At 43.9% G+C, this 26644-nt stretch overlaps 1 protein-coding gene across 1 annotated transcript; it reads right to left on the reverse strand.

Annotated features, from left to right (window-relative positions):
- Positions 1 to 161: 161 nt before the first annotated feature.
- On the reverse strand, positions 162 to 17968 carry LOC306823305 (protein NLRC3-like; the record flags this gene model as incomplete). The annotated part of the gene is made up of 10 exons (XM_079342761.1): positions 162 to 4320; positions 5230 to 5403; positions 5929 to 6102; positions 7137 to 7313; positions 9632 to 9808; positions 12324 to 14148; positions 14265 to 14470; positions 14928 to 15047; positions 17459 to 17599; positions 17868 to 17968. 10 exons carry the CDS (start codon positions 17966 to 17968, stop codon positions 4311 to 4313), a joined length of 3105 nt encoding a protein of 1034 aa, XP_079198887.1. The 3' UTR covers positions 162 to 4310.
- Between the last annotated feature and the right edge of the window lie 8676 nt (positions 17969 to 26644).

The following is a 26644-nucleotide window of genomic DNA, read 5'->3' on the forward strand; positions in this document are numbered from 1 at the left end:
ACACAACAGCATGTGAAAAGGATTGTCAAACAGTGTTGCTTCCTAAGTGGACAGTTTGATTTCACAGATATTACATTGTATACTGAGCTGCTGACAGAAGAGTTGTCCATGATGGACGAGGCAATCTTCATTTTTTATTAATTTGTTCTCTTTCAAAGTAATTTTTATTTTTTTAAGTTTTGCATTTTTACACATCGACATGAATACAGATCACTATTCCCGCCCCCGTTAAACCACCCACCCCTTGCTGTCACTCACACATTAAGACTGTTTCACTACATTGACACTCTAAAGAAGATGGTTAAGATGACAAACACTAGTTGTTGAGTCACTAAGTAAAAAATAGCAAAAAAATAAACAAATGCACACAAATAAGTATTAATAATATCATTCTGATGTATAAACAAAAAGGTAAAAGAACAAAAATAGATGGATTTAACAAAAATTAGAAGGCCATAGCAGTACGATGAGGTCAGAAGATAGAATGCGTCAAGGCAAAGCAAATTCACTATTTATTCCTGTAGATATGTGGAGGGTTTGCCAAAGAACATATATTCATTACATTTGTTTTCAGAACCACAGTGTGCATCTGATTTTTACAAGTTTCAGGTTATAATTACATCTTTTATCCAGTGACAAACTTGAAGTGGAAGGATGCTGCCCTACCTTCAAAGTATCAGACAGCGAGCCAAGAGGGTGATAAAAGCTCTTTGCCCCCCGTTGGTAGCTGCAACCCCTCAGGAAATACTCCAAAAAGAGACATAAGGGGGTCTGGGTCAATTCCAACAGCCAGAATAGTAGAGGGCTTAGAAAATAGCTTTCCAGAACCCCTCCAAGTTAGGGCATAACCAAAACGTGAATTAATGTTGCATCCTCAGTCTTACATCAGTCACATGTAGGAATGATTCGTGGATATAGATAACTTGGATTTAGAAAGGTATGCACAGTGTACCACTTTAAACTGGACCCTTTTTCTCCACGTCAAAGCCTTAAAAGCATGGCTGTTTTGACAGACACTGTAGGGGAATCTAGTCAAGGGGCTCAAAAGGAGTCATAACCAGCGCGCGTAACACCAGTGTTAAAACCCACTGTGGAGCCAGGATGCGCACCACAGGCCTGAGCCTCCCCTCCCACCAAAGCCTTCATGGCAAGAAGAAACAGCGGTCGAGTACATTTAATTGTGCTACATGCTAACTTTCAGTTCATCAACAGCTGGAGGACTAGGGGCAGAAGGCACTCAGTAGCGGCAAGGTCCCTCTCGTCACAACAGCGTTGAATCGCAGCCCCCTTTGCGGCGTAAGACGCCTTTGTGGAGGGAGCCCGTGCCCCTTGAATAGTGCGCATCTGGGGGCCCCATTCGTATGACACGTGCCAGCTTAGAGAAAGGGCAAAGCGGGATGCCTTTCTTATCTCCAAAGCCTCCTCTGGTGCCATTGTTGTGGACTGGATCGCCAGTCTCGACATGGAATGAGCTAACAGGGACAAATTATTAGCCGCAGCAGAGGCCGGGTAGGCACACTGGTGCGACCTGTCCGTCAGGCGCGCTGTTAACAGATCCCAGCTCGCTGGAGGGACAGGACGCCGCCCCAAACCCGGACCCCGAAAACGGCCGTCAGGTTAGCCTCCAAAGGCGGCACTGGAGGGAACCCACAGTCCGTACACCCCTCCACTTTTGTGATGGAAGTGTAGGTGGAGACCGGAGACCGGAGCCCTCAAGAGCCTCGGATCCGCCGCTGCCCCCTCCTGATAGGGGATCAGAGCCGGGAACCGCGGCCACACCGGGTCCCGACGGACCGGCCGGAGAAGCGGAAAATCCCCCGCCATCTCATCGATCGGCTACAAGTCACGTGCCACCGGCACAGTGCGGCCTCGTCGGGCCGCAGCCGTCCGAATGATTCCCGGCAGCTCCTGAAGCAAACCCCCCACCATCGGTGGGGGCTGAGAGCCGCTCGTAGCCTGATTCCCAGGGAGGCCTGGGCAATCTGACGTGGCGACGGTGTCAGGTGCATCCTCCAGCCCTCCCGACAGGGAGAGGGGAGGGATGGGAGACCCTGACACTGACCCACGGATGGAGTACGGCGAATCCGCAGACTCCTCTCCATGGTCCAGCATGTTTATCGCCCGTTCCATTGTGTATTCCCCCACCTGCCACACCGGCTCTGCAGCTACAGCGAAGGCTTCCGCTCTCCGCTGCAGGTCATCACGGGCAAGGCGTAGGCAGCTGCTACACGTTGCCCGTGAAGTTAAGGCCAGGCTGGCATGCTCCGACCCAAGGCAGGCCTCACAAAGACGGTGGGAATCAGCCGGCATGATGTACCCGGTCTGACACTCTGGACACACACGGATGGACGAGGTAGACATGCTTAATTTGTGTTTTTCTTGCAGGTGCTTGTGCATACTTACTCGCTGAAGAAAAGAGGGAACAGAACACACGGTCCCAGCCGGTTATATACCGGGAGGGGTCCCACCTCGTGGGTGGGCGTGGACTACAACTCTTTCAGTGCTGCGCATGCGCGCGAGGGATAAACCCAATAGCGATAGCCTTAGAGGGCGAAGCCTATACGAAATAAAACAGAGTTGTCAACCTCTGTCTCTCTCTCCTGTTCGTCTGCTGTGTGTATAACCCCTCCCCTCCCCCTGCTCAGTGAGGACACAGACGCAACCGACATCTTCACCAATGATATCTGGCTCCCAATGGTGAGCCGACATTATGTTCGCGACAGACACATCACTAATGCTTACGACACACCGTGCATAAGGAATGCTTGCGAATTTCTGCAGCCTATCACACCAGTCTATGCAAATATTTAGCTTCTTGGCTATGCCTAGAAGCTGAGCTGAACACACCCCGCCCTGGCGATTGATGTAGGCAGCTGTGGCCCTGATGTCTTTGAGGATCAGCGCATGGTGGTCAGAAAGCCCTCCACCTTTGTAATGGAGGCATAGGTGGCGACAGGCGCCCTCAAGGGCGCAGCCCCCTCCTAATCAGGGATCAGAGCCGTGAACCATGGCCACACAAGATCCCGTCCAACAGACTGGAGCAGAGGAAACTCCCCCGCCATCTCATCTAACAGTTTCGTCTCGCGGGCCACTGGCACCGTGAGAACCCGTTGGGCTGCAGCCATCTGAATGATTCCAGGCAGCTCCTTGAATCCTTCGGATGGCGGGTGGTAGGAGTCGCCCACAGCCTGATCCCTCAGGGAGCCATTATCCTCTCCACCAAGTACTCCCCTACCTGCCACACTGGCTCTGTGGCCACAGCAAAGGTGTCCGCTCTTCGCTACAGCTCGACATGGGGAAGGCGCAAGCAGCAGCTGCACGTTGCCTGTGACATGAGCGCCAAGTCCTCTGGCATAATGTACCCAGTTTGGCACTCCAGACAGACACGGCTTGAGAACATTGTGGACTTTCCTAAATCACTCTTTGTGTTATCTCAGATAGTGCTTGTGCTTAATATGTCGCTGAAGAAAAGAGGTAACAGAACACACGGTCTCAGTCAGTTTTATACCGGGAAGTAGACCATGGGAGGGTCGCCGTGGACAACAACCTTCAGTGTTGTGCTGTTGGGCGAGGGATAAACCCAATAGCGATAGCCTTAGAGGCCGAAGTCTATATGAAACGGAACTACATTGCTAGTTCCTCTTGTTTTTGACCACTGAAGCTACAGACCTATAACAGAAAAGTGGGTGGGACCTCACTGCCAAAATCGAAACTTAACATCTGCCCTATTGATTGGATTGCATAAGCTAAGCTAACAGACTCTTTGGAGAAAGTTGATAAGTACAGAGAATGGCGAAAAAAAGTACGGAAAGTTTCAACAAGGGGATTGATGAAAGGGATTTTGTGCTCAAATTGGATATTTTTGGCCATTTCTACGAGCCACAATATATCTGCCAGGCTGTTCAACAGACCTGACCCAGGCTCGAGCTGAGTGTCTCTATGGAGAAAGCCTATAAAGAGAGAGAATGGCAAAAAAAAAAAAAAAAAGTATGTTTCAACATCAAACTGATATGGATGAAGGGGATTATGAAAGTCTTGTTCTTGAATCGGATGTTTGCGGCTCTTTCTATGAGCTGCAGTATAGCGGCAAGCTGGCTGCTGGTAACGACAGACAGGTTGTTCTTCCAACTTCCCAACTTGGAGAAATCTTATTGTGAAAAGTTATAATTAAGCAAAAAGTTTATATACAATATGTGCAGCTTGCAGAACTTCTCAACGCACAAGATGGTGGCGGTTCCTCCTTTGTGCATCTTTAGGACACAGCTGCTCCTCTCTGCACCACCAGCGTCCTTATCGCTCACTGACACAGATCATCCGCAGCTGTTGAGAGAAGAGAGATCACAGAAATCATTTTCTGCACAGACTCCCGTCATCAGCTTTGAGCCACCAGATTCCCCCACACTGCTGGAACAACGCTCCGCCCACACTCCACCTTCATACTTTAACACTGAAGCGTTTTATATTGATGTCCGAGAGTGTAATTTTACATTGGGTTATGGGAGCTTTAAGCCCACACACAGTGTTGTTCTGTCTACCAGCTCTGACAGCCAACATTTCACCTGTTACTTACTTTGCTGAAGACTGAGCTGCAGCACAACATGACCATCATGACTTTCACACAGACAGCCAAGTGTAACAGTCCCATCCTGAACAGGCTGTGTAAAAGGGGCCGATGAGTCAACACTTCATGTTGATTTGTACTTTACTGCATTTCTAATAAATCAAGATCTCTGGTGCATTTCTCCTCAGTGAACAAAAGAACCTCCAGGCTTTGGTTGACCCCACAAAGTCGTTGTTAGATAGAAACCTGATCAGACAACATTCAGAAACTTAAAAACTGAACTTAAAAAAAGAAGCTCCATGACAGGACATTAGGAAAATACAGAGAAAGATGTGTTCACATCAGCTCCACAGCTGACTGTCTGATGGTCTGACTGAAACTGGGCTCACAGACTCAGACATGGACTCCACTTTGAAAGTAAGCAGCTTTATGGCTTCTTCAGACCGGATGGTGACAGTAAAGTGAAATAAATCAGTGGCAGGAGATTTAGGGTTCAGCAAGATCTCTTACATCAGGGTTAGAGAAACCAAACAGAAAAAACCTGAGCATGATGAACTCTCTTTGTAGTAGAGAAAAATAATTTCTCCAACAAGAATATCTATATCTATAAAATCTATATTTAAGACCTGATATATGGAAGATTTACTAAAGACCACTGAGAGACTGACCTCAGAATCTCCAGTCGATATTTTCTATTCTTCACAATATCACGCAGCAGCTTTTTTCCTGAATCTTGCAGCTTTTTCCCTTTCAGTTCCAGCTCTCTGAGATGGGAGGGGTTGGACTCCAGAGCTGAGGCCAGGAAAGAACAACTGGTCTCTGACAAACTGCTGCTCCACAATCTAAATAAAGAATAAAAGAAGAAGAACAATAATGTATAATCCACTCACAGGTTCAGGTTATAATGAGTATAATGATCACTTTGTGCTGATGAATGAATTTTTCTCTGAATGAGCAGAGGATTATTTCTGACTGTGTATTCACTAAATCTAAATTCTCCAAAAGTCAGCACAACATTCATACAACTCTTCATGTCCATAGATGAACAGCAGGTTGCTGATCTTACTGTAGTCAGCTCTATGATGTTAGTACATTAATCATATCAGACATTAAAGATTCAAAAGTCTTCATAATTTCACTTTTTAACAGAACCAGAGGAAACCAGAGGCTTCATGAGAACTGTTTAACTTTACTTCACATAGTCGTAAACACATTTTCACATCAAATCCCTAAATCATTATCAACTGGAAAAAACAAAAATCTCAAACCATCAAATTTCCGAAGACACAAATTCTGAAAAATACTGAAAATATTTAAATCCTGAAATGTGTAACAATCGAGGCAAATGACACTGAAAGTGATCTGACCTCAAAATCTCCAGTCTGCAGTTTGGACTCTGCAGTCCCTCACACAGCAGCTTCACTCCCGAATCCTGCAGCTCGTTCCCTCTCAGGTGCACCTCTCTCAGACGGGACAGGTTGGACTTCAGAGCTGAGGCCAGAGAAGACCAGCTGGTCTCTGACAACCTGCAGCTCCACAATCTGAATAAAGAATCAAAGACAATGCAGACAACAGTGAGCTTTAAGCATGACTGTGTGATGATATCCACATGAACACTGATGTAATCATCTGTTCATTCCGACAATGAAGGACTTCATTGTATTTATTCATGTTTTTGTTCTTCCTGATCATTCTTTGATTTAAACATGTTGAATTTTATTAGAACATTTACATTCAAATATCTAAATTAACTTAAAATGGACCAAACCCATGTTAATCTTTTTTACTATTGAGTACTTAAGTTTCCAAATAATACATTACCAAAATCAAGTATTTCAAAATGTTATCAAAGCCATAGAAATACGTCATTTTAGAGTTGAAACTGATTTTGTCCAACAATAAGTATTCCCTAAGAAAGAAAACTTAAAAAAAAAATTAATTCAAAGAACAAGAAGACTATTGAGTTACACTTGATAGTAAAATAGTTTCATAAAGTTCTCAAAAAAGCAAAATGTAAACGATGCTTGAACAGCATCTCCCAAAAGCCCAAACCAAGATTAAGACAGGGGTCCTTTATGTAGAAGCTCACCGCTTTCATTTTTTTACATTTTTAAATAGTTTCAAGTTTTAAATTGTTTTCTGGCAAAGGGCAGGTTTAGACATTCAATTAAAAAAAAGAAATCAGAAACAAAATGTGGTAATTCAAATTTGTTTAATAATATTTTCAATACGTTTTATAAAATTTAAAAGGGATTTTCTATGTGTTAGGCACGGCCTTCTGCAATGTAAAATAGTCCTGATAAAACAGACTCATGCAATAGATAAATCTGTCTAAGTCCACTCGCCAAATCATTGCATTCCACCCTCTACTTGCTAGGAGGATCCTTCTTAAATAGACTTATGCATGAATTTGTCTGTGCATGTCTGCAGATGGGAGACACTGGTTTGGATAGTCATAGGGTACTTGCCTGGGACATGATGTTTTCCAATTCTCAAGAATGGGTGAAATTCAAACACAGTCAACACAGTTTTTATTATATTCATATACTGTATATATTAAATTCAGTGATCTGACCTCAGAGTCTCCAGTCTGCAGTTTGGACTCTGCAGTGCCTCACACAGCAGCGTCACTCCTGAATCCTGCAGGTTATAGTTCTCACTCAGGTCCAGCTCTGTGAGATGGGAGGGATTGGACTTCAGCGCTGAGGCCAGAGATAAACAGCTGGTCTCTGTAAAAATGCAGTCCTTCAATCTGAATAAAGAAAAGATGTAAATGTAGATGGCAGTTGGCTTTATGCATGAAGTCATCCACATGTACACACTGATCTGATCATCTGTTCATTCCAACATTGAAGGACTTCACTGTGACTCATTCATGTTTGTGTACTTCCTCTGGGAACATAATTTTTGATTTGGAAAGTAATAGTCAACAATTTACTCTTGAACCATTCTGATGCAAAACTAATATACCAGTTCCCAGTCCGGGGGCTCACGTTGAAGATTCAAACATGGCTTTTATTAAGAGCAGTGAGCGTGACAAGCAGACGCACAGACAGACTAGCACTGCGCGCACATTGGAGCAGATGAACAATATCACTTTTTGCTTCTTATCTGTCCACTTGTGCACAGAGCCGCAGATCCTTTGTTATCTTTAAGTGAACGGTTTTGGCAAAATGAGGGAGAGAAGGTGATTTTATTTTTAGACTAGTAAAATCAACCATGTGCATGTTGTCAAGACAAAAAGGTAAGCAGCGTAACAATGGAGTATCAGAGCCACACGGCGTCTTGAGGAAAAGTGGATTTGTGCAGCTCTTCGGCTCTGTCAGAAGTTGGTCTGCAGGTTCTACAAGAATATTCAGATAGAATTTCTAAATCTAGTGTAAGAACTAGTTATGCTGCTTTGTCTGACAGGATGGTCAAACGTTTTTGATTTATTTTATCAAATCAAATCAAACTTTATTTATAAAGCGCTTTTCATACTTTTAAAAGTAGCACAAAGTGCTTTACATGTTAACATCACATTAAAATCACATTAAAATCATTCCCACCCTCCCCCCATCCCCCACGCATACAGACAGTATCACACTCACAGTCATACTCACAGTCACCCCACGCTCCAACACACATGCGCAGACCTAAACCCATACACACACATGCACACACACCAGCATCAATGATATGGACAGAAGGCTGAGTACGGATGAACCAGGTAAGTAAACGCCAAAGAGGAGCCGTCTGCATCGAGAGCGGCAGATCGGCCGCGGCCATCAGGGGCACCATCACAGGGTGCCCAGGGGAGGCGGGGCCGAGACCCCTGACCTCCACCCAGACACCGCAGGACGGCGCCCAGGCAGCCACAGCCCTCCACCGCTCCCGACACAGAGGGCTCCCTCGGAGGAAACACTGGCAAGAAACGTAAAATACATAAAACTTTAAAATGAGGCCAAACAATAGACTGAATAAAGCTAAAACCAATAGAATGATGGTAAGAGATAAGTAAACATAAAATGCTAAAATCATAACAGATAAAAATGAATAAATATTATTTAAAAGCTAGACTAAAAAGGTGGGTCTTGAGCCTGCTCTTAAAAATATGAGCGTTCTCTGCGGCCCTGAGGTCCTCCGGCAGGCTGTTCCAGAGGCGAGGGCCGTAAAAACTGAAGGATGCCTCGCCGTGGGTGTGTGTCCTGACTTTTGGGATGACTAAAAGACCTCTGCCGGAGGAGCGCAGGGACCGCGAAGGCTCATATGGTAAAAGCAATTCTGACAGATAAGAAGGCTCAAGACCATTAATACACTTAAAAACCATTAAAAGAACCTTAAAATCGATCCTAAAAACCTCAAACCACCTCAGTGTGCGTGTGGATTGAAAATCTCTGAACGCCTGTGATTTGCCACACTTTAAGGAGGTGTTATAAACAAGGTGCAGAATGTTTTCGATAACGGAAATAAAAGCAATCACACATACCAGTGTAAGCACATCACATGTAACGGGATAAACCGTCATTTACGGTAAATGGTATAGCTTGATGGTTCAAATTGAGTGCGTTAGCTGGACAGATTACACACTGGCAGGCAGCAATAATGGGAGACACTGTCTAACCTCTTTTTATGCCCGATTATTTTTTTTGTAAAAGTTTGATGGAGTTGATAAATATCTGGGAAACAACTTTAACAGGCTCAAATGCTCCTAAAAATTTAATTCTAAAGTGTAGATGACTATAATAGTGTTTTTTTTATAGATTTACTATCAGTACGTTTTCTAGTTTTTTTTAAAAGTAGTTTAACGTTGTGAATTGTTTTCTGGCATGTTTAGACAAAAAGAAAAAAAAAAGAAAAAGAAAATCAGAAACAACATTCCGTATTTCAAATTTGTTTCATCATTAAAATCTTTTGAAAGATACTTTCATGAACAAAAAAAAGAATATGTTCATTTGTGAGGTTTTTTTGTTGTTTTTTTTAAGTTCGCTTGCCTGGGACATGTTTCCTAATTCTCAAAAATGGGTAAAATTCAAACAGTCAACACAGTTTCTATTATATTCATATCTACATAACAGTCAGTAATCTGACCTCAGAGTCACCAGTCTGCAGTTTGGACTCTGCAGTGCCTCACACAGCCGCTTCACTCCTGGATCCTGCAGCTCGTTGTTCCCTCTCAGGTCCAGCTCTTTGAGATGGGAGGGGTTGGACCTCAGAGCTGAGACCACAACGTCAAAGTGAGTCTCTGAGAGAAAACAACTGGAAAGTCTGTTGAGAGACATAAAAAAATATGACTTATAAAAGAAGTGTTTGATATTGAAGTCTCACAATTAAGGATATAGCTTATGTCTTTAGAAACTAACACTATTATTTGTACTAAGGGATCAAAAATGACCATCGCTACTGACTTTTTTATTAAATTTAAGCAGGTCTGTCACAAACAGCCTGGAAGAGTACACAGAGGCTATGATGTCATACATTGGCTTCTCCTCTGCTCTTCTCCCTGTACACTAACGGCTGCACCTCCAGTCAACCTACTACTATTCTAAGTTCGCAGATGAGACCACCGTCATTGCCTACAAGTGGGAGGCTGACCATCTAGTGACAACAACCTAGAGCTTAACACTCTGAAGACAGTGGAGATGGTTGTGGACTTCAGGAAAAACACAGCCAGCCCCATCACCTTCGGCAAGGAAGGAGTCTTTTCCCTCCCTGGGGACCACCAACTTCCACTTTAGCTTCTTTTATATATATATATATATATATATATATATATATATATATATATATATATATATATATATATAACAGGCAACACACACATTGGCATACTCATGCACAGGATCCTGTGGACATCTACTGACAGAGAGACACCACTCTGACAGGGCTGTTTGGGGGGGGGGGGCATTCTGTGCCTTGCTCAATGGCACCCCAGCAGTATGGTGGTCTGGCACATCTCCAGCTAACCGACAAATTTAAAAATTTGGTCCGCACCAGGACTCAATCCAACGACCCTCCGGTTCCCAACCCAAGTCCCTACGGACTGAGCTACTGCCGCCCTCAATGATGTTTGTCCCCAAAAGGTGATTTGTTGTGCAGCTAAAGAAGTTCAACCTGCCGAAGACTATGATGGTGCACTTCTACACTGCCATCATCGAGTACATCCTCTCCTCCTCCATCACAGTCTGGTACACTGCAGCCACATCAAAAGGACAAGTGCAGGCTGCAGCATGTTAGTCGCTCTGCAGAGCTGTGAGCCTCATGTACAATGTACTTCACCCTCCTACCACATAAAGACTTTCATCAGCCCCACAGTCAGAAAACATCACAAGAATGTGAAAGCTGAAACTGTTTCTTTTTTATGCATTGCATTTACGCTCACTGGACTTTACATTTATTTTCTTACATGCACTCTATTGCACCTTTTGTGTTGTTTATTATTTTTCATATTTTACATTTTTATATATAATGTGCCATTTGTAGAACATATAAACATGTTTAAAGTCCCCTCCAAAACGCGCAGAACTTAGTGCACTCTTCAGTGACTTCTTTTTTTCCCTCTTTTTGTCCCTGCTCTTCAAAAAGTCTGTGCACGCCGCTGATGAACCAGGTTTACAGTTGACTTATTCTAAAAAGGACACCAAATACAAAAAAGGAGCTGTTATTTAAATGTACGTGTAAATGCTTATACACTGGTACATGTTTTCAGTAAACAAAGCTGCTGTTCCTTAACCCTTTATAGGGCAAGTGACTATTTTTGGTAATTTCCACAAACATTACATTTGGCCACCCTTCTGCACCTCAGTAAGGTCGAGAAGCATGTGATCCTCATTCAGCCAATCAGAAGAGCTCAGCCAATGTCACTGATCCTGCTATTGTGGCATTTGAACCAAATATGGTAACTTTGTCGATGTTTATTCCAATTACATATTTTGAAAAATGTTATCACAGAAATAAAGTTCTGTTATGTCTCTGAATAACACTATGAGGTGGATTTTTTGAATTTCAAAGTATTTCAATGAGTGCCCTGTAAAGAGTTAAACTATCTTTGTGTGGTTATAGTGCTCATGGCCTAGCTACTCCAGAACCTAGAAAGACATGCATTTATCCAGGATGGGGTTACCAATGGAAAGAAATGTTTTCAGTCTTTGATCCGTGCATGTAAGGTGTCCTTGGGTTTTATTAAAAAGCTCCCTCAAATAAAATGTATTATTATTATTGTTATTATCTAAAGTGTGATCTGTCCAGAGGACTCTCTCTGGAGTAGAACACTATTTGAAACTCATTGAACAGTTACTCTGGAGGAGGAGGAGCTCATTCTTGTGCTGTCTGGCTCACTTCTATGAATGAGGAAAATACAGAGACTGCAGCAGAATGATCCAGAAATCAACCAAATTAGCAAAGAATAAAAATGTAGTGCGGTTAAGGTTCTATTGCCAGGACAGTTTTTCTGTGGTCTACCTATTGAGATGTTAAGAGACGATGCTCATGATTGATTTGTAATGTCTGCAGAGGCTGGAAGGGGGCACTCACAGCATCTGATGTCTCTCTTTTCAAGGATAAACACTATCAGACATCTTTGGTAATTCCCTCTTGAATGTGTTCAAAAAAACTAAAATAAATGTTTAAACTCAGGACAAAAAGCTAAAAAAAACTCAAGTGTGAAAAAAAACTACAACTGACTATTTCTCCTGTACGGTAAACAGGAAGGATTTTGTCTAGTTTCTATTAAAATAAGTAAATTAGTACATGACACTGACTTATAATGCTCATCACATCTTACTTTGCCTTCCTGCAGTTCCTCACAGCTGGAATCAGTCTCTGTCGTCCCTGGTGTGACGCGTTGTACATCTTCAGGTCCAACTCATCCAGAACCTCCTCGGACATCTGCAGCATGTAGGCCAGAGCAGAGCAGTGGATCTCAGAGAGCTTCTTCTCTGATCTGTTCTCTGACTTCAGGAACTCTTGGATCTCCCGATGGACTGACAGGTCCTTCATCTCCGTCAGACAGTGGAAGATGTTGATGCTTCTGTCTGGAGAGATATCGTCACTGTTCTTCTCCTTCAGGTTGTTGATGACTCTTTGGATCATTTGTGGACTGTTGTCTGTCTGACCCAGCAGGTCTCCTAAGAGTCTCTGGTTTGACTCCAGAGAAAGACCATGAAGGAAGCGAACAAACAGGTCCAGGTCACCTTTTTTGCTCCTCATGGATTTCATCATTGCTTCATTTAGGAGATCATCAAGAGTTGAAACTACATTTTTTTCTCCCAAAAAAGCCTCCAGTACTGTTGTGTTCCTGTTGGTGAAACAGTGGAACATGTAGACTGCAGCCAGAAACTCCTGAACGCTCAGATGAATGAAGCAGTAGACTGTTTTCTGGAGGATCACACACTCTGTTCTGAAGATCTCAGTACAAACTCCTGAGTACACCGAGGCCTCAGTGACATCCAGACCACACCGCTCCAGGTCTTCTTGGTAGAACATCATGTTTCTGTGCTCCAGATGTTCAAACGCCAGCCTCCCCAGCTTCAGAAGAACTTCCCTGTTAGCCTCCATTGGCTCATGAGCATTCACCTGATGTCCCTCATTATACTTGTTCTTCTTCCTCTTTGTCTGAACCAGCAGGAAGTGTGAGTACATGTCAGTCAGGGTCTTGGGCAGCTCTCCTCTCTGCTCTGTGCTCATCATGTGCTCCAGAACTGTGGCAGTGATCCAGCAGAAGACCGGGATCAGACACATGATGTGGAGGCTCCTGGATGTCTTGATGTGGGCGATGATGTTGTTGGACAGCTCTTCATCACTGAACCTCCTCCTGAAGTACTCCTCCTTCTGGGCGTCAGTGAAACCTCGTACTTCTGTTACCCTGTCAACACATGAAGGAGGGATCTGATTGGCTGCTGCAGGTCTAGAAGTGATCCAGATGAGAGCTGAGGGGAGCAGATTCCCCTTGATGAGGTTTGTTAACAGTGTGTTCAACGATGACTTCTGTGTGACATCAGACACAACCTCCCCGTTTGTGAAGTCCAATGACAGTCTGCTTTCATCCAGACCGTCAAAGATGAACAACAGTTTACAGACAGCGAGCGCCTCTGCTGCCAGCTTCTGTAATGTTGGATGGAAAACACGAAGCAGCTCAAGAAGACTGTACTGCTTATCTCTGATCAAGTTCAGCTCCCTGAATGAAAGTAGGATCAGCAGACTGACGTCTTGGTTCTCTGAGCCCTCGGCCCAGTCCAGAGTGAACTTCTGCACTGAGAAGGTTTTTCCAACACCAGCCACGCCGTTTGTCAGAACCACTCTGATGGGTTTCTGTTGGTTGAGTTGAGCTTCTGTCTTTGGTTCCTGTTGGTCGGGTAAGGGTTTAAAGATGTCCTGGCACTTGATTGGAGTCTCATGGAGGGTCTTCTTTTTAGAGTCTGACTCAATCTGTCTCACTTCATGTTCAGTGTTTGCCTCTTCACTCTGCCCCTCTGTGACGTAGAGCTCAGTGTAGATCCTCCTGAGGAGGGTTCTACGTCCTGTTTCATCACTTCCTTCATTCACATGTTCACATCTCCTCTTCAGACTGACCCTATGTTCATCTAAAACCTCCTGCAGACCTCCATCTACTGAAAGAGAGAATGATAGAATCTCATTGTTTTCAAATGTTATTGCTCTATACTTTTTACATTGACATATAAAAGTCCTGTTTTAGGAGGAGATCACAGAAGGTGTACAGTCTTACTTTGTTCAGTGCTGCTCTGACTGACTGTCTGCGGTCCAACTCCTGTTCTGGATCTTTTTCCACACTGAGGACAGGATGAGTCTCCTGCTGAACCAGACTGGTCACAGTGTGAGGTGATACACTGTTTGCAGAACCAGTGTCCACATCTGGTAGAGACGGGATCCTTCAGGACGTCCTGACACATAGGACAGAATGGATTTGTCCCCCTGTGAAGACATGTCTTTAGAATTAAACTGGACGGTCTTTTTTCCCCACTTCAGGTGTGTACAAGAGAGGCGTTACATATTTCAGACAGAGAGAGAACATCTTGACTCCCTGCTCATCATTCTAGGGGATTTTAACAGAGCAGATCTGACCCAAAAATAGACATTAAGTGTGCCACCAGGGGAGCTAACACACTGAACCAAACCAAGTCCCTAAGGACTGAGCTTCTGTTGCCTCCAAAAGCTATCCGACACAGATGCAGGTTGGCCTGTGCTTGTTCAGTTAGGAACGGAGCAGACCAAACAAACTGGACTTTATGGTTGAAGCGTGCTTGGGCACAGTACAGATTACCAGTGTGACCACATGCTAAGAGTCCTTGTAGATTAGATTTTTACAAAGTGACTGACCGAACCTACGAGGAAACATGTGAAGTGAAGATGAGGTGGTGAGAAGACTTACTTTGTGTCTGAGGGTCCAGGATCTTTACTGAAGTCTATAATCTCATATTTGGACCGATCACTCTTCAGAGACAGACAGATGGGTACAGGAGACTCTGTGCTCTGTCTGCCCCACTCAAGTCTGCAATGACAAACGTTGCGTTATATTTCCATCCCATGAATACCTCATCACATACCACAGCAACAAAAAACACAAGTCTGAGCACCCAGACGAGGTTGTGTTCTTGTTTCATAGATGTAATGTAACCCATGTTAATTAATATAGTCTAGATTTAGCTATCTATTTTTTTTTGCAAGAAGAGTGACCTCTGTGAATCTCCATAAACTATGATCAATTGTTTCATTTCATTTATTTATTCAGTCTGTGCTGAGCAGCAGATTTTCAACACATCACTGACGCTGTGCGAAGTGCCCTCCTGCTTCAAAAGCTTCACCATCATCCCAGTCCCAAAGAGACCCATACGAACAAGGAGGCAGATCTAAGGTTTCCAGCACCGAAAACCGGAAGTTTAGACAAAGAAAATAAAACATTCTGACCCAGAAAAGGAGGAGCTTGTGAATGAAGTGAAGGTTAGAAAGCACATATCTTGAGTTTGCTGCTGCAGCAGGAGGGTCACAAACTTAAGAAAACTCTCAGACTGACAATGTGGTGCTTTTGCATTCACGCTGTCCTCCAGTCCCAAAACATCCACCATTCATCAATAAGCACAAGTATATCTGCAGTGTTTAGTGCTGAGGGCTTAGTAACTATCTTTCAATATTGTGCTTTTATCAAGTGATTTTTAGTTTGAATAAAGATGACTGAGCTGCAAGACACAGAGCTCACAGCGTTGGCTTCACACACTTTTTCTTCTAATGAAAACTGATGGTGCTATGGTTTCTGTGTGACTTTAAATCTGATTTCTACATTGGTGATTTAATTAATGCACCATGGCCGCAGGAAGTGGGGGCGCCACCCCCGAGTGGCGAGGGGGAGTTTTTAAAAAAATATTTAAAATTTTTGCACAATTTATAAATTCCTTATGAATCTTCTGGGAAAAGATGTTGACACAGGTAGACTATTACATGTATTTTTTATTTTTTTTGATTTAATTATTTTTAGGCATAATCAACACAAGTTCACGGAGGTTACGTTGTCAACGTGAGGCAGGCTCGTGGTTGCAGACGCCGAGTGAAGTAAAGGTTCCCTGCTCGCTCCATGCTCGGTGTAAGAGTGTCACAGTTCAAGATGTAGCATCGTGTTGGACTAAGCTCCAGTAACAAACAAGAGCCATGTTTTCAGAGACAGAAAAATTTATTGATTTACGTCTGTGCCTACCAATCTCTGTGGCCTCACCTGAGCGCACTTTCTCAGCCATGCGTCTTTTGAAGACATGGGTACGCAGCACCATGACCCAGAAAAGACTCACAAACCTTTAAGTTATGCATGCCCACACAGATATTATGAACTCCCTGGACATTCATCCCTTCATTAGAGACTTTATTTCCACGATCCCAGAGCGCACCTGGACATTTGGACTTTTGGATTGTCTGAGGTTATTTCTTTGTGCTGTGCCTAAAAGGATTTTGAAGCTAATAGAGTCATGTGTTACATAATTCATGCCAGCTGATCAAACCTATGGCATTGTTAAAGTGCTACATATTCCCCTGAGAACTGATGATGTCTGTGTGTGTCCCTGGCTGTGTTCACTGAAGAGTGTAAGACAATGACCTGATGAATCTTAATCTATTTTTTTATTTTTAAACATTTAAATGCATATATTATAAATTTATTCTAAATAGGCCAATCATATGTTCATATCATCATAGGTCATAGGATCATAGGTTTTTTGCCCACAAAATAAAAGATTTTCACAGCTCAAAATAACCTTCAGTGGCCCTGTAATGCACAGTCTGGTTTTCTGACGTCCATCCGGTTTAATGAAGGTGATACAGTGCTGATCAAATATTTGGCAGATTTAATTGTTTAATATTGTCATACTGAAAGATACTTGTTGAAAACGGCTCATTACATGCAAGGGTATGAAACAGCTGTTTTTTAATGATTATTTCATGAAGTGAATCCATCAGAAAAGTTTGACCTTTAGTGAAATAAACATCAATGGATTCAATTCACCACTTCACTATGTGTGCCGCCAATTCCTCATGCCTCCCTAATGTACACACGCTGTTTTTATAGATAAACTCTGCGTGCGGTTTCAGGCCCGGTTTTGTGTGTACACAACAGCTTTCTACAGTGCATAGAAAGTGTTGTAAAATATGCCTCACGATTGAAGTTTAGAATGTGACAAAGAACAACAAAAATAATCTGTATTTACTAAACATGTGGCCGGAGGTCATGCACACATTGGTAAGTAATTAGTGTTATAGTTAAAGATAAATCCCACATGTTCTAAACTAGCAGGCTCGTGCAGACATTTGAGACATTTGCATACAGAAATGCCATTAAAAAAATAATAGTGACCCCACTCTTTAGAAACCGACCCCACAAGGAAACATATGAAGTAAGGATGAGGTGGTGAGAAGACTTACTTTGTGTCTGAGGGTCGAGGTTCTTTACTGAAGTCTATTGTCTTATATTTGGACCGATCACTCTTCAGAGACAGGAATGGAGACTCTGCTCCGTCCTCCATTTCCTCTACACGGCCATTCATGTTCTGATCTGAAGTCCGTCTGAGAGGAAACACAGTAACACTGTGATATTAAAACACACGAAACAAGACACAAGTCGCGGATGTCTGTCTATGGATAGCTGAGTGTACGTGTGTGCGCGGTGGAGTGAGCAAGTAGAGAGAGAGAGAGAGAGAAAACGAGGCGAGTCTGTGCTCTACTGGTGTGCGCGAGAGGTTTATGCGGTTGTGTTTACAAGTGAGCCTCAAACGTGTATCAACAGTTGAATTTAGTGTGTGCGAACACCTTAAAACTCTGGACAAACACTCACCCCACTTCACACTTTAGTTCTCCGCATGCTTCTGCCGAATAAAATGTCTGCACACTGCACTGACTGAACACTTTCACTTTCACCGTCCCGCCTCCTCTCATGATGTCTGCATCACGTGCTCCATGCTCTTGTGGAAAACGGCTATGGGGCGTCCTCTGCTGATTTGAATTTACAATACATAAGTGACATTTATGACGCACCCAGAGGAGAGGGACAAGTCTCCCAGTTCACAGACTTCAAAAAAGCAAAAAACTGCAGAAATGCTAGATTGAAGTGTGGGCAAATTTGTGGAGAATAAAATTAAACCCTTCAAAAATTCAATGCGCGCTCTTTTCTCACACCCTAGCAAAAACTATACGGGGAGCATCTCCAGGCTACCTCCACAGCAACATTTCTGGGTGTGACATCACTCCAAATTAAGTGTAAAAAGTATGTGTGGAGACTGGTTCAAAACTTAAAGCTGGTACACCAATAAAAGTGCAGGGACCAGGGTAAACTTTCCTAATTTCTTCATATATTTAAATCCAAATTAATTCCACTTGCAGTGATGAGGTAGTCAGGCGTTGAGGTGATTTTAAAGCTTAAAAGGAAAACAAACACTAATCAGAGCCACACCAATAATTCAATAATAAACTTAACAGTCTTCTATGCACAAAAGGATTTATTTACACAAATAACTAACTCAATAACGCACCTCTAGTCAACACTATCGAGTAGACAGCAGCATGTCCAGCAGCTCCTGTCCAGCTCAGCAAACCAAAGGAGCAACATGGCCTGCTGCAGTTTTCTTAATTACACTCAGGTGTGGCCTGATAGGCTAAAGTCAGGTGAAGGCTTTACAGGGATAGTGCTATCTGCAACAAAAAGTAAATGGCACACGTTAGCCTGATTGAAAAAGAGGCAAGGAAGAGACTCAACCATTTGAAGGTACTTTGTAGAAAGTCAGAATCAGTTTTATTACAAATAAGTACATAAACATATACAAGGAATTTGTCTTGGTGTGTTGGTGCGAAAGACACCAGCAGTAAATACACCCACAAACACCCAGGGGGTACTTGAAATGCATGAAATATAAATTCCTGCACCTGCACATACAGTTCAGAAAAAGACATGTTTCCAGTATTTTTTGAAAATGTGATTTTTTAAATCTTGTTTTTGCTGTGATTGCTGCAGTCTATTTTTGTTCTCTTTTCCCAGATTAACCAAACTCCAACAAACACCAGCACACACTTCGGGTAACTGGCCAATCATAATATAACAAAACCATGTAATAAAAAATAACAATACATAGTCATAGAGATTTTGACAGTTAATCTGGAGTAACCCTTTACATTGTAGATGTTTTATTGTCTAATACTTACATATTTCAGTTTCAAAGAGAATTGATATATGCAATCTGGAGAAAGACGAGAGTGCTGTGTTGTTCCTACTCTTACACTCTACATGTATTTTACAGTATTTTGCAGACATTCTCTTTGTTAACACGGTCACCGTGCCAGCCGGGGCCCGTAACAAACTGTGGGGGCTCGTCCGGGATCTCTCCTCTTCAGTCTTCGAGGGGCAGATCCAGTGATATTAGAACCACAAGACGGCCATGATCAAGGCGTCGCTTCAGCCAAGCCAGCCAGTGGGTGTCCACAGAGGGAGATCAAAGTGAAGAGGATCTTCGCCTCATCAGGGAGCTGCACTGCTGCAACGGAAAGACAACGCACGCTAGTCATCGCAGAGCTACATCGCCAGAGAATATAGAAATGTCGACTGCACGGAAGGAATTCGCATGGAGCATCAGGGGGCGCCTGTTCACGCTCTCAAGCACTCAACTCTTCGAGCTAGCGAAGAGCCTCACTGCCGACAGCGGAGACACAGCACAGTTCAGCCAAGATGATAAAGAGAGCTGCATGAACTATGTTGCCTCCTACATCCAGTCAGAGACTGTCCTAGGACTCGAGGATGAAGGCATGAGTCAACTACTGGCACTGGATGACTTAATCAGCCAAGCCATCCAAACCAGTACAGTTGACACACTCTCGGGAGCTACAATGCCAAATATGCACAGTCCCCATCCATCAAATATGCCATCAGAACCACTACCCTCTCCTGAAAACCAAGTGGACATCAATACAAATGTGAGCACGGAGACACAGTCAATAGAGGAGCTGAGGAAAGTGTATGAGGAACTAGGTAAGAGACTGGAACAGTGCGAAGCAACAGTTCCCCAACCAGCAGTAACACCAAGTCACCAAAGTCACCCACACTCCCTCACTCGCACACAACTCAGCCCAGAGAGACCAGTCACCGTAAGAGACCTGTCCTATCTCCCACGCAGGGAATTCAAAGTGTTTGGAGGACAAATAGGAGACAGTAGTTCTGAAATCAGCTATAACAGCCTCACAAAGCAGATCAATGAAGGGATAAAGGAAGGATTTGGTGAAGCAGAAATTGTTAGAGGTGCACTACGAATTGTCAAACCTGGCACTTTCAGAGACATGCTCATGCTCAAAGATGAACTGTCCCTCCCCGAACTTCAGGGCTTCCTCCGATCCCACCTTGGAGAAAAAGCAACAACTGAGATGTTCCAGGAGTTAATGTGTGCTAGACAAACAGAACAAGAGTCCCCCCAACAGTTTCTATATCGCATGATTGGACTTAAACAGAAGCTGAACTTTCAGTCAAAACAGGCCAACACAGACATTTCCTATGACCCAAAGACCATACAGGAAGTGTTCCTACACACAATCTACCAAGGCCTGGGAGTTAAGTATGCTGACATGAGGCAGAGACTAAGACCCCTAACTTTGAACAATAATGTCACAGACGAAGAGATTCTCAGGGAAGTCACAAAAATAATCAGTGAGGAGAATGAGCACCAACGGAGATTGGGTCAAACACCTCGTCAAAAGACAGTACAAGCTCAAAGTGCTGTAGTCGAAACTGATGAGAAGAACGCCAAAGAACACCAAACCTCTCAAACAATTAAACAACTGACTGCCCAAGTAGAGACTTTGACAAATATGATGGCCAGTTTAATGGAACTCAGGGCCACAAATCCCTACCACTTCTCCCTTACTCAGCCAGTCCAAGTTCCTTCTCATACCCGCCCACGTCCTCCTCCTCCACTGCCACCTTCCAGTAACATCCCCCAACCTTCAGCCAACCGACCTACAACCCCCTTCAAGAGAACAGCCCGTTGCCCAAAGTGCACTGAACAGAACTCACAGGACTGTAGTCATTGTTTTGTGTGGTGAGGCAGGACACAGAGCAGTTGGATGCTTAAAGCGGACCAAGTTCCAGGGAAACTGGGATCGGTCTCTGTCGAGGGATAGCCAGAGACCAGGATAGAGCCCCAGTCCCAGCCAGTAAAGCCCGCCTCTGCCAACCCTGTCAAACCACCCACCATACAGCGCAGTAAACAGACTAGGAAACAAGCCAAACGCAACAGGAATAAATCACATGCATCCTCCTGTCAAAGCACCGCGAGCCGCAAAGTGAAGATCCAAATCTTACTGTACAGGCCCCCTTCCTTGTTAGTAAGCTGTCACTTCCCCAGCCACTAGTTGGAGCTAATGTGTTAGGAGCAATTATTCAAAACCAAGAATCAGATGAAGCTGCTGTTGGGGTCCAGCCAGAATGACAAAGCTCAGGCTGTGTCGTTTGGAGAACTACAACAAAAGACTCTTTATCCCAGCATGCCTTGCAGGTACTCCCAGAATGCTTTGCCACACCTAACACATAGGTGTGAAGTCTGGGAGGTATAAAGCCGGCCATGCTTCATTGTTCTGCCTCTTTCAAACGTCGTCTGGCGACGTCCGAGGATACCCAACTCTGTTCCTGTTTCAACACGCTTCTCTTTGTTTAAAAGTTTTGGCGCGCAGCTAATCCAAAGGCCTTGAAGCAAACCGACGTCCGAAATTCCGAGCTTAGATCATCCACTTGAACGCATCTCCAAAGAATAGCGTTCTATTTCTCCCGTATTGAAACGGTATTGAGAGAGATTGTAAGGATTACGTCTTGTTCCGTCCTTTAAAGAAAGGACACCCACGGAGATCACCTCGCTCGACGGAGGACACGACGGCCCTGCTCAACCCCCTTTGGACACGCACCGCCATCTCCAAACAACTGCAGAAAGGCCGTTCCAGAATCTCTTTTCTTCTCATCAACCGTGGACAAAACGGTTCCAAGTGAGGCTTAGCTAGGTCTGGGCAGTTAGATATAGAGAGTGTGTTTAATAACTGAGTTATTATTGTGAAACGGTGATAATATTTGCTTGGCGTTTGTGCCGCTGTGTCCCGTGTGTTTATCTGTGAGCTCCCGCGTCATAACCGGGTAATAGACTCACTATCAGAAAGACTAGTGTGAACGCCGTCTGATACAAATCCGGCCACTGGCTTCTGGTACGTGAAGTACACTATGCTCTGAGTTGTGGTGAGCTCCAGTCCGAGATTGAGTGGTCGAGGTGCGTTGTTTTCTCTCGCTCTCTCGCCTTTACACACACACCTTTCGGTAGACGCACACACATAGAGATCTGTGGCTCTCCAGACCTGCTGAAACGTAGATCACGTTCTGTGTCCGCTATCACGTGACCACGCGTGGTCGCCGCCATTTTGCCTGTCTCTGTCTGTCTGTCCCCCCCCCCCCCCCCCCCTCTCTCTCTCTCTCTCACACACACACACACACACACACACACACATGTGCCACGCTTGTTTGTTTTGTTTGTTAATTGTAGTTTGGCTTATGATGGTTATTTGTTTGATAGGGTTTCGTTGATTAACTTGATGTTGCTTTGTTAAATAAATTCTATTATATCTGAAAAAGTCGTTGTTTGTGATCACTGTGAATTTGCTTTGTGACTTAGGCTGGGTGAAAGGGCTTTGTGTTCGGATTTCACACCTTCAATTAAATACAGATTATTAATTATTAATGATATTGGTATTTAATTAAATAATTTGAGACTGATATTTTGTAATATTTTGGTTGTTCCCTGTTTACAGGGTGGTGCCCCGAGGTTTATTAAACGCAGTTTAATAACAATCATTGATTTAGATTAATAATTAAATAAACTTAATTATTAATTTATTTTGACAATCAAATGTTACGTCATAAAACCCAACATAACCGTTGGTCAGATATTCGCTCCTGAAAATCCCCAACACTGCTAATGCCACATTGTTTAGCCTCCTATGCAGAGCTTTTGGTATGGATGAGGAGCAAGTCGTAGCCATGGTTAACTTTATCCAAGTGCCACAAAGCTATGACTGTGACCCAGCCACAGTAAGAGTTGGCAAGGACAATGTAAATATTCCAGCCGGTAAAGCAGTACAAGTTTGGTGCAGGGTACCCCAGAACTTTGATATTGCTGATCCCCTTGTACTTTATGAACCTGCAGAAGACAATGTTGCTTTAAGACACCTGAGTGTTAGAGAAGGACTCTTAGAGATCAATAATACTCAGAGACCTTTTGTGAAGATCCCCATTTCCAACCACTCAAAACATGAAGTAATCCTGCCAAAAAGAACAACCCTAGGCACCATCCAGCATGTTGCTAAAGTGATAGAGCCAGACACGGCAGAGCTGCCCAAAACTCAAACCATGCCAGTCACAGTAACTGTGAGGTTTCAGTTCTGTTTTGTTGTTTCTGTGTGAGTTTGTGTTGTCTTTTCTCCCCCTCCCTCTTCTGGTCTTTCTTCCTCTGCAGGTATGTGAGTGGCAGGGGGTGTGGCTGGCTCCTCCAGGCAGCAGACGAGGCACACCTGACATCTATCAAATCAACCCCTCCATATAAGCCTGGCTGTCACCCTACTCCTGGGCCAGATAATTCCGTCTCGTTCGGTAGTGGCATGTTTGCGTACAGCAAATTGTTTGTAGTCTCTAGCTGGTTTTTGTGCCTTCGCTTTGTGAATTGTTGGACTGATCTTGTTTTTCTTATTTCTAGTTCTCGCTGGTGTGCCTCCTGGATCTTCAAGCCAGCCAGCCTCCTGCCCTCACTGCATGCTCTTTTTTTTTTTTTTTTGGAACATTAAATATCTTTTTGTTAAAACTATTTTGGTTCTTTATGTCTCTGCAATTTGGGGTCCGCCAAACTAAAACATAACAGAATTATCTGGCCAAAATGGACCCCGCAGAGACTGAGAGACTTAAGCAGGCTTTATCCTCCCAAGGAGTTTTAGTGGGGCAGCATGAGACTGCTTTGGGAGAAATTATGGCTGCACTCCGAACTCTTTCCACAAGTGTGGTCCAGCTCGGCAGCCATCTTGAGCAGTTTTCCACTCATCTCTCCACGCACATAGCGCCTGCAGCAGCTCCGGCTCATGCTCCACCTCCAGTACCTACTTCAGCGTCTCCAAATGTTCAACCCAGACCACAACTCAGGCCTCAGTCCAGGCTTCAGCCTCATGGTGCCTCAGAGCCTCTGCTTCCTGTACCCGTTCCGGCAGAGCGCCGTCTGCTTCCTGTCCCTGTTCCAGCAGAGCGCCGTCTGCTTCCTGTCCCCGTTCCGGCAGAGCGCCGTCTGCTTCCTGTCCCTGTTCCGGCAGAGCGCCGTCTGCTTCCTGTTCCCGGTCCGGCAGAGCGCCGTCTGCTTCCTGTTCCTGTTCCGGCAGAGCGCCGTCTGCTTCCTGTTCCTGTTCCGGTAGAGTGCTGTCTGCACAACCACCAGTGTGAGCGTACCCAGACTTCACCCGCCCATTCATACTCCACACAGACGCGTCCCAGAAAGGCCTCGGAGCAGTCCTTTATCAAAAGCAGGATGACAAAATGCGAGTTATCGGGTACGGGTCCCGCACGCTAACTCCAGCCGAACAAAACTACCACTTGCACAGCGACAAACTTGAGTTTCTAGCCCTCAAGTGGGCAGTTTGCGACAAGTTTAAGGACTACCTCTACTATGCCCCACCATTTTTACAGACAATAACCCCCTAACGTATGTCCTGAGCACAGCGAAACTAAACGCAGTCGGACATCGTTGGGTGGGGCAACTAGCAGATTTCCACTTTGACATAAAGTACCGTCCAGGAAAAGTCAACATTGATGCGGATGTACTGTCTCGTTGTCCCCTTGACATCAATGCCTTCATGAAGGAGTACTCTGAGGAACTCTCAGAGGAAGCGGTTGGTACAGTCTGGGAAGGGAGCAGGAGAGCCAAGCAGGGAGATGTGCCTTGGGTAGCAGCCCTCAACTTAGCCTCACCTAATCAGCCTCCCAGAGAACCCCTCCACACGATCAGCCACGATGAACTTTACAGTATTTTGCAGACATTCTCTTTGTTAACGCGGTCACCGTGCCAGCCGGGGCCCGTAACACAAACTATAAGCAATAAATAATCTTTCAGTCTAAAATATTAACTTAAACTTAGAGGAAGGGACAAAAGGGTGGCTGAGGCCATGCTTCTGGTCCTGGCTGCAGATTGAGCGAGAGGGGAGTTTTTGTAGTCAGCAGCCAGGTGCAGCAGATCAATTGTTGACAAGAGTATGGCGGTCAAGTAGTGCCTCGAAAGAAATGACAGAAGCACATAACACATCTCCTCACAATTTCGTTGTCATTTTATTATATGGAAAATAGAACCCTTTTCTCAGCATTTGTACATACCTTTTGTCATTGTGCAGGGCAGGCCTAGTACTAAAACTCAATTTCAGGTATATCTCCAGAATTCCTCATACCATGATCTACAAATTTAAGAGCACTTAAAACAGGAAACAAGACCTCGATATTATATTCAAATTTGTTTTCCCCCTGTCTTCTCTGCCTCCACTTCTTCCACTGCCTTTGTTCAAATGAGGTTTTTATGCTATATGTGTAGTAATTAATCTTAATGGTTGCTCATTATAGAAACATGACAATATGCTATTCTAATTAAGAATGTCAGCAATGTCAATTATAAATTTAAATGTATGGTTGTGTAAAAGCATTGGTTACTCTGCTAGAACAATGTTTGTCACAATAAGATAGAGAATGTGTTTGGACAAAAATATGCAAATATAAAGATTAAATCAGATAAATGTGGACCAAACAAACGTTTTAGAGAGTGCCATAAGGACCTTGAAAAGACAGGGCTTTGATCTATGCAGGCGCCTCTATGTTGCGTTTGTGGTTTTGTGTGGAGAGGGGGTGGGCTCCATCGATAATGGTGGCCCTACACTGGAATTTTCTCAGCTCCTCATTGAGTCGATAATTATTTCTGAATAATTTGTTGGACCCCAGCATTTTTAGAACCTTGTGCTGGATTCCATGGGTAAGTGAATCTATAGTGTAGAACGTCGGGTCATTCAAGAGATAATCAAAAATAAAAATGTAAAAACTATTCTTTGCCATGCAAACTTATACAGGGCTAACAAAAGGAACTTGTAGACTCCTGGGAGCATTGGCTGTGAGTCTCATTCATGGAGGTGTGAGGCCACAAATCTTTTCAAAAAGATACTATGCTCAACTGTTAGACAAACCAAGTCTCCCAGTGGAATTAAAAGAGGTTGTAAGAGCCATGCAGTCCATGCATGCTGCAGTTATATCCTTTATTCACAAAAAGGGGAAAGATGCCTTGGACCCAGGTAGTTATCGGCCTATCTCTCTCCTTAACTGTGACCAGAAGATCTTAGCGAAGGTCCTAGCACATCGTTTGTCAAAAGTCATTGGAAGTATAATTCATATGGATCAAACAGGATTTATACCTAATCGTTATAGTTCTGATATTAGACGCCTTGTTAACCTACAGTACACATGATTCCATTAATCCAACAATTGCCTTATTGTTAGATGCTGCAAAAGCCTTTGACTGCGTAGAATGGAGC

This window comes from Symphodus melops (genome assembly GCF_947650265.1).
Source record: "Symphodus melops genome assembly, chromosome: 5".
NCBI lineage: Eukaryota > Metazoa > Chordata > Actinopteri > Labriformes > Labridae > Symphodus > Symphodus melops.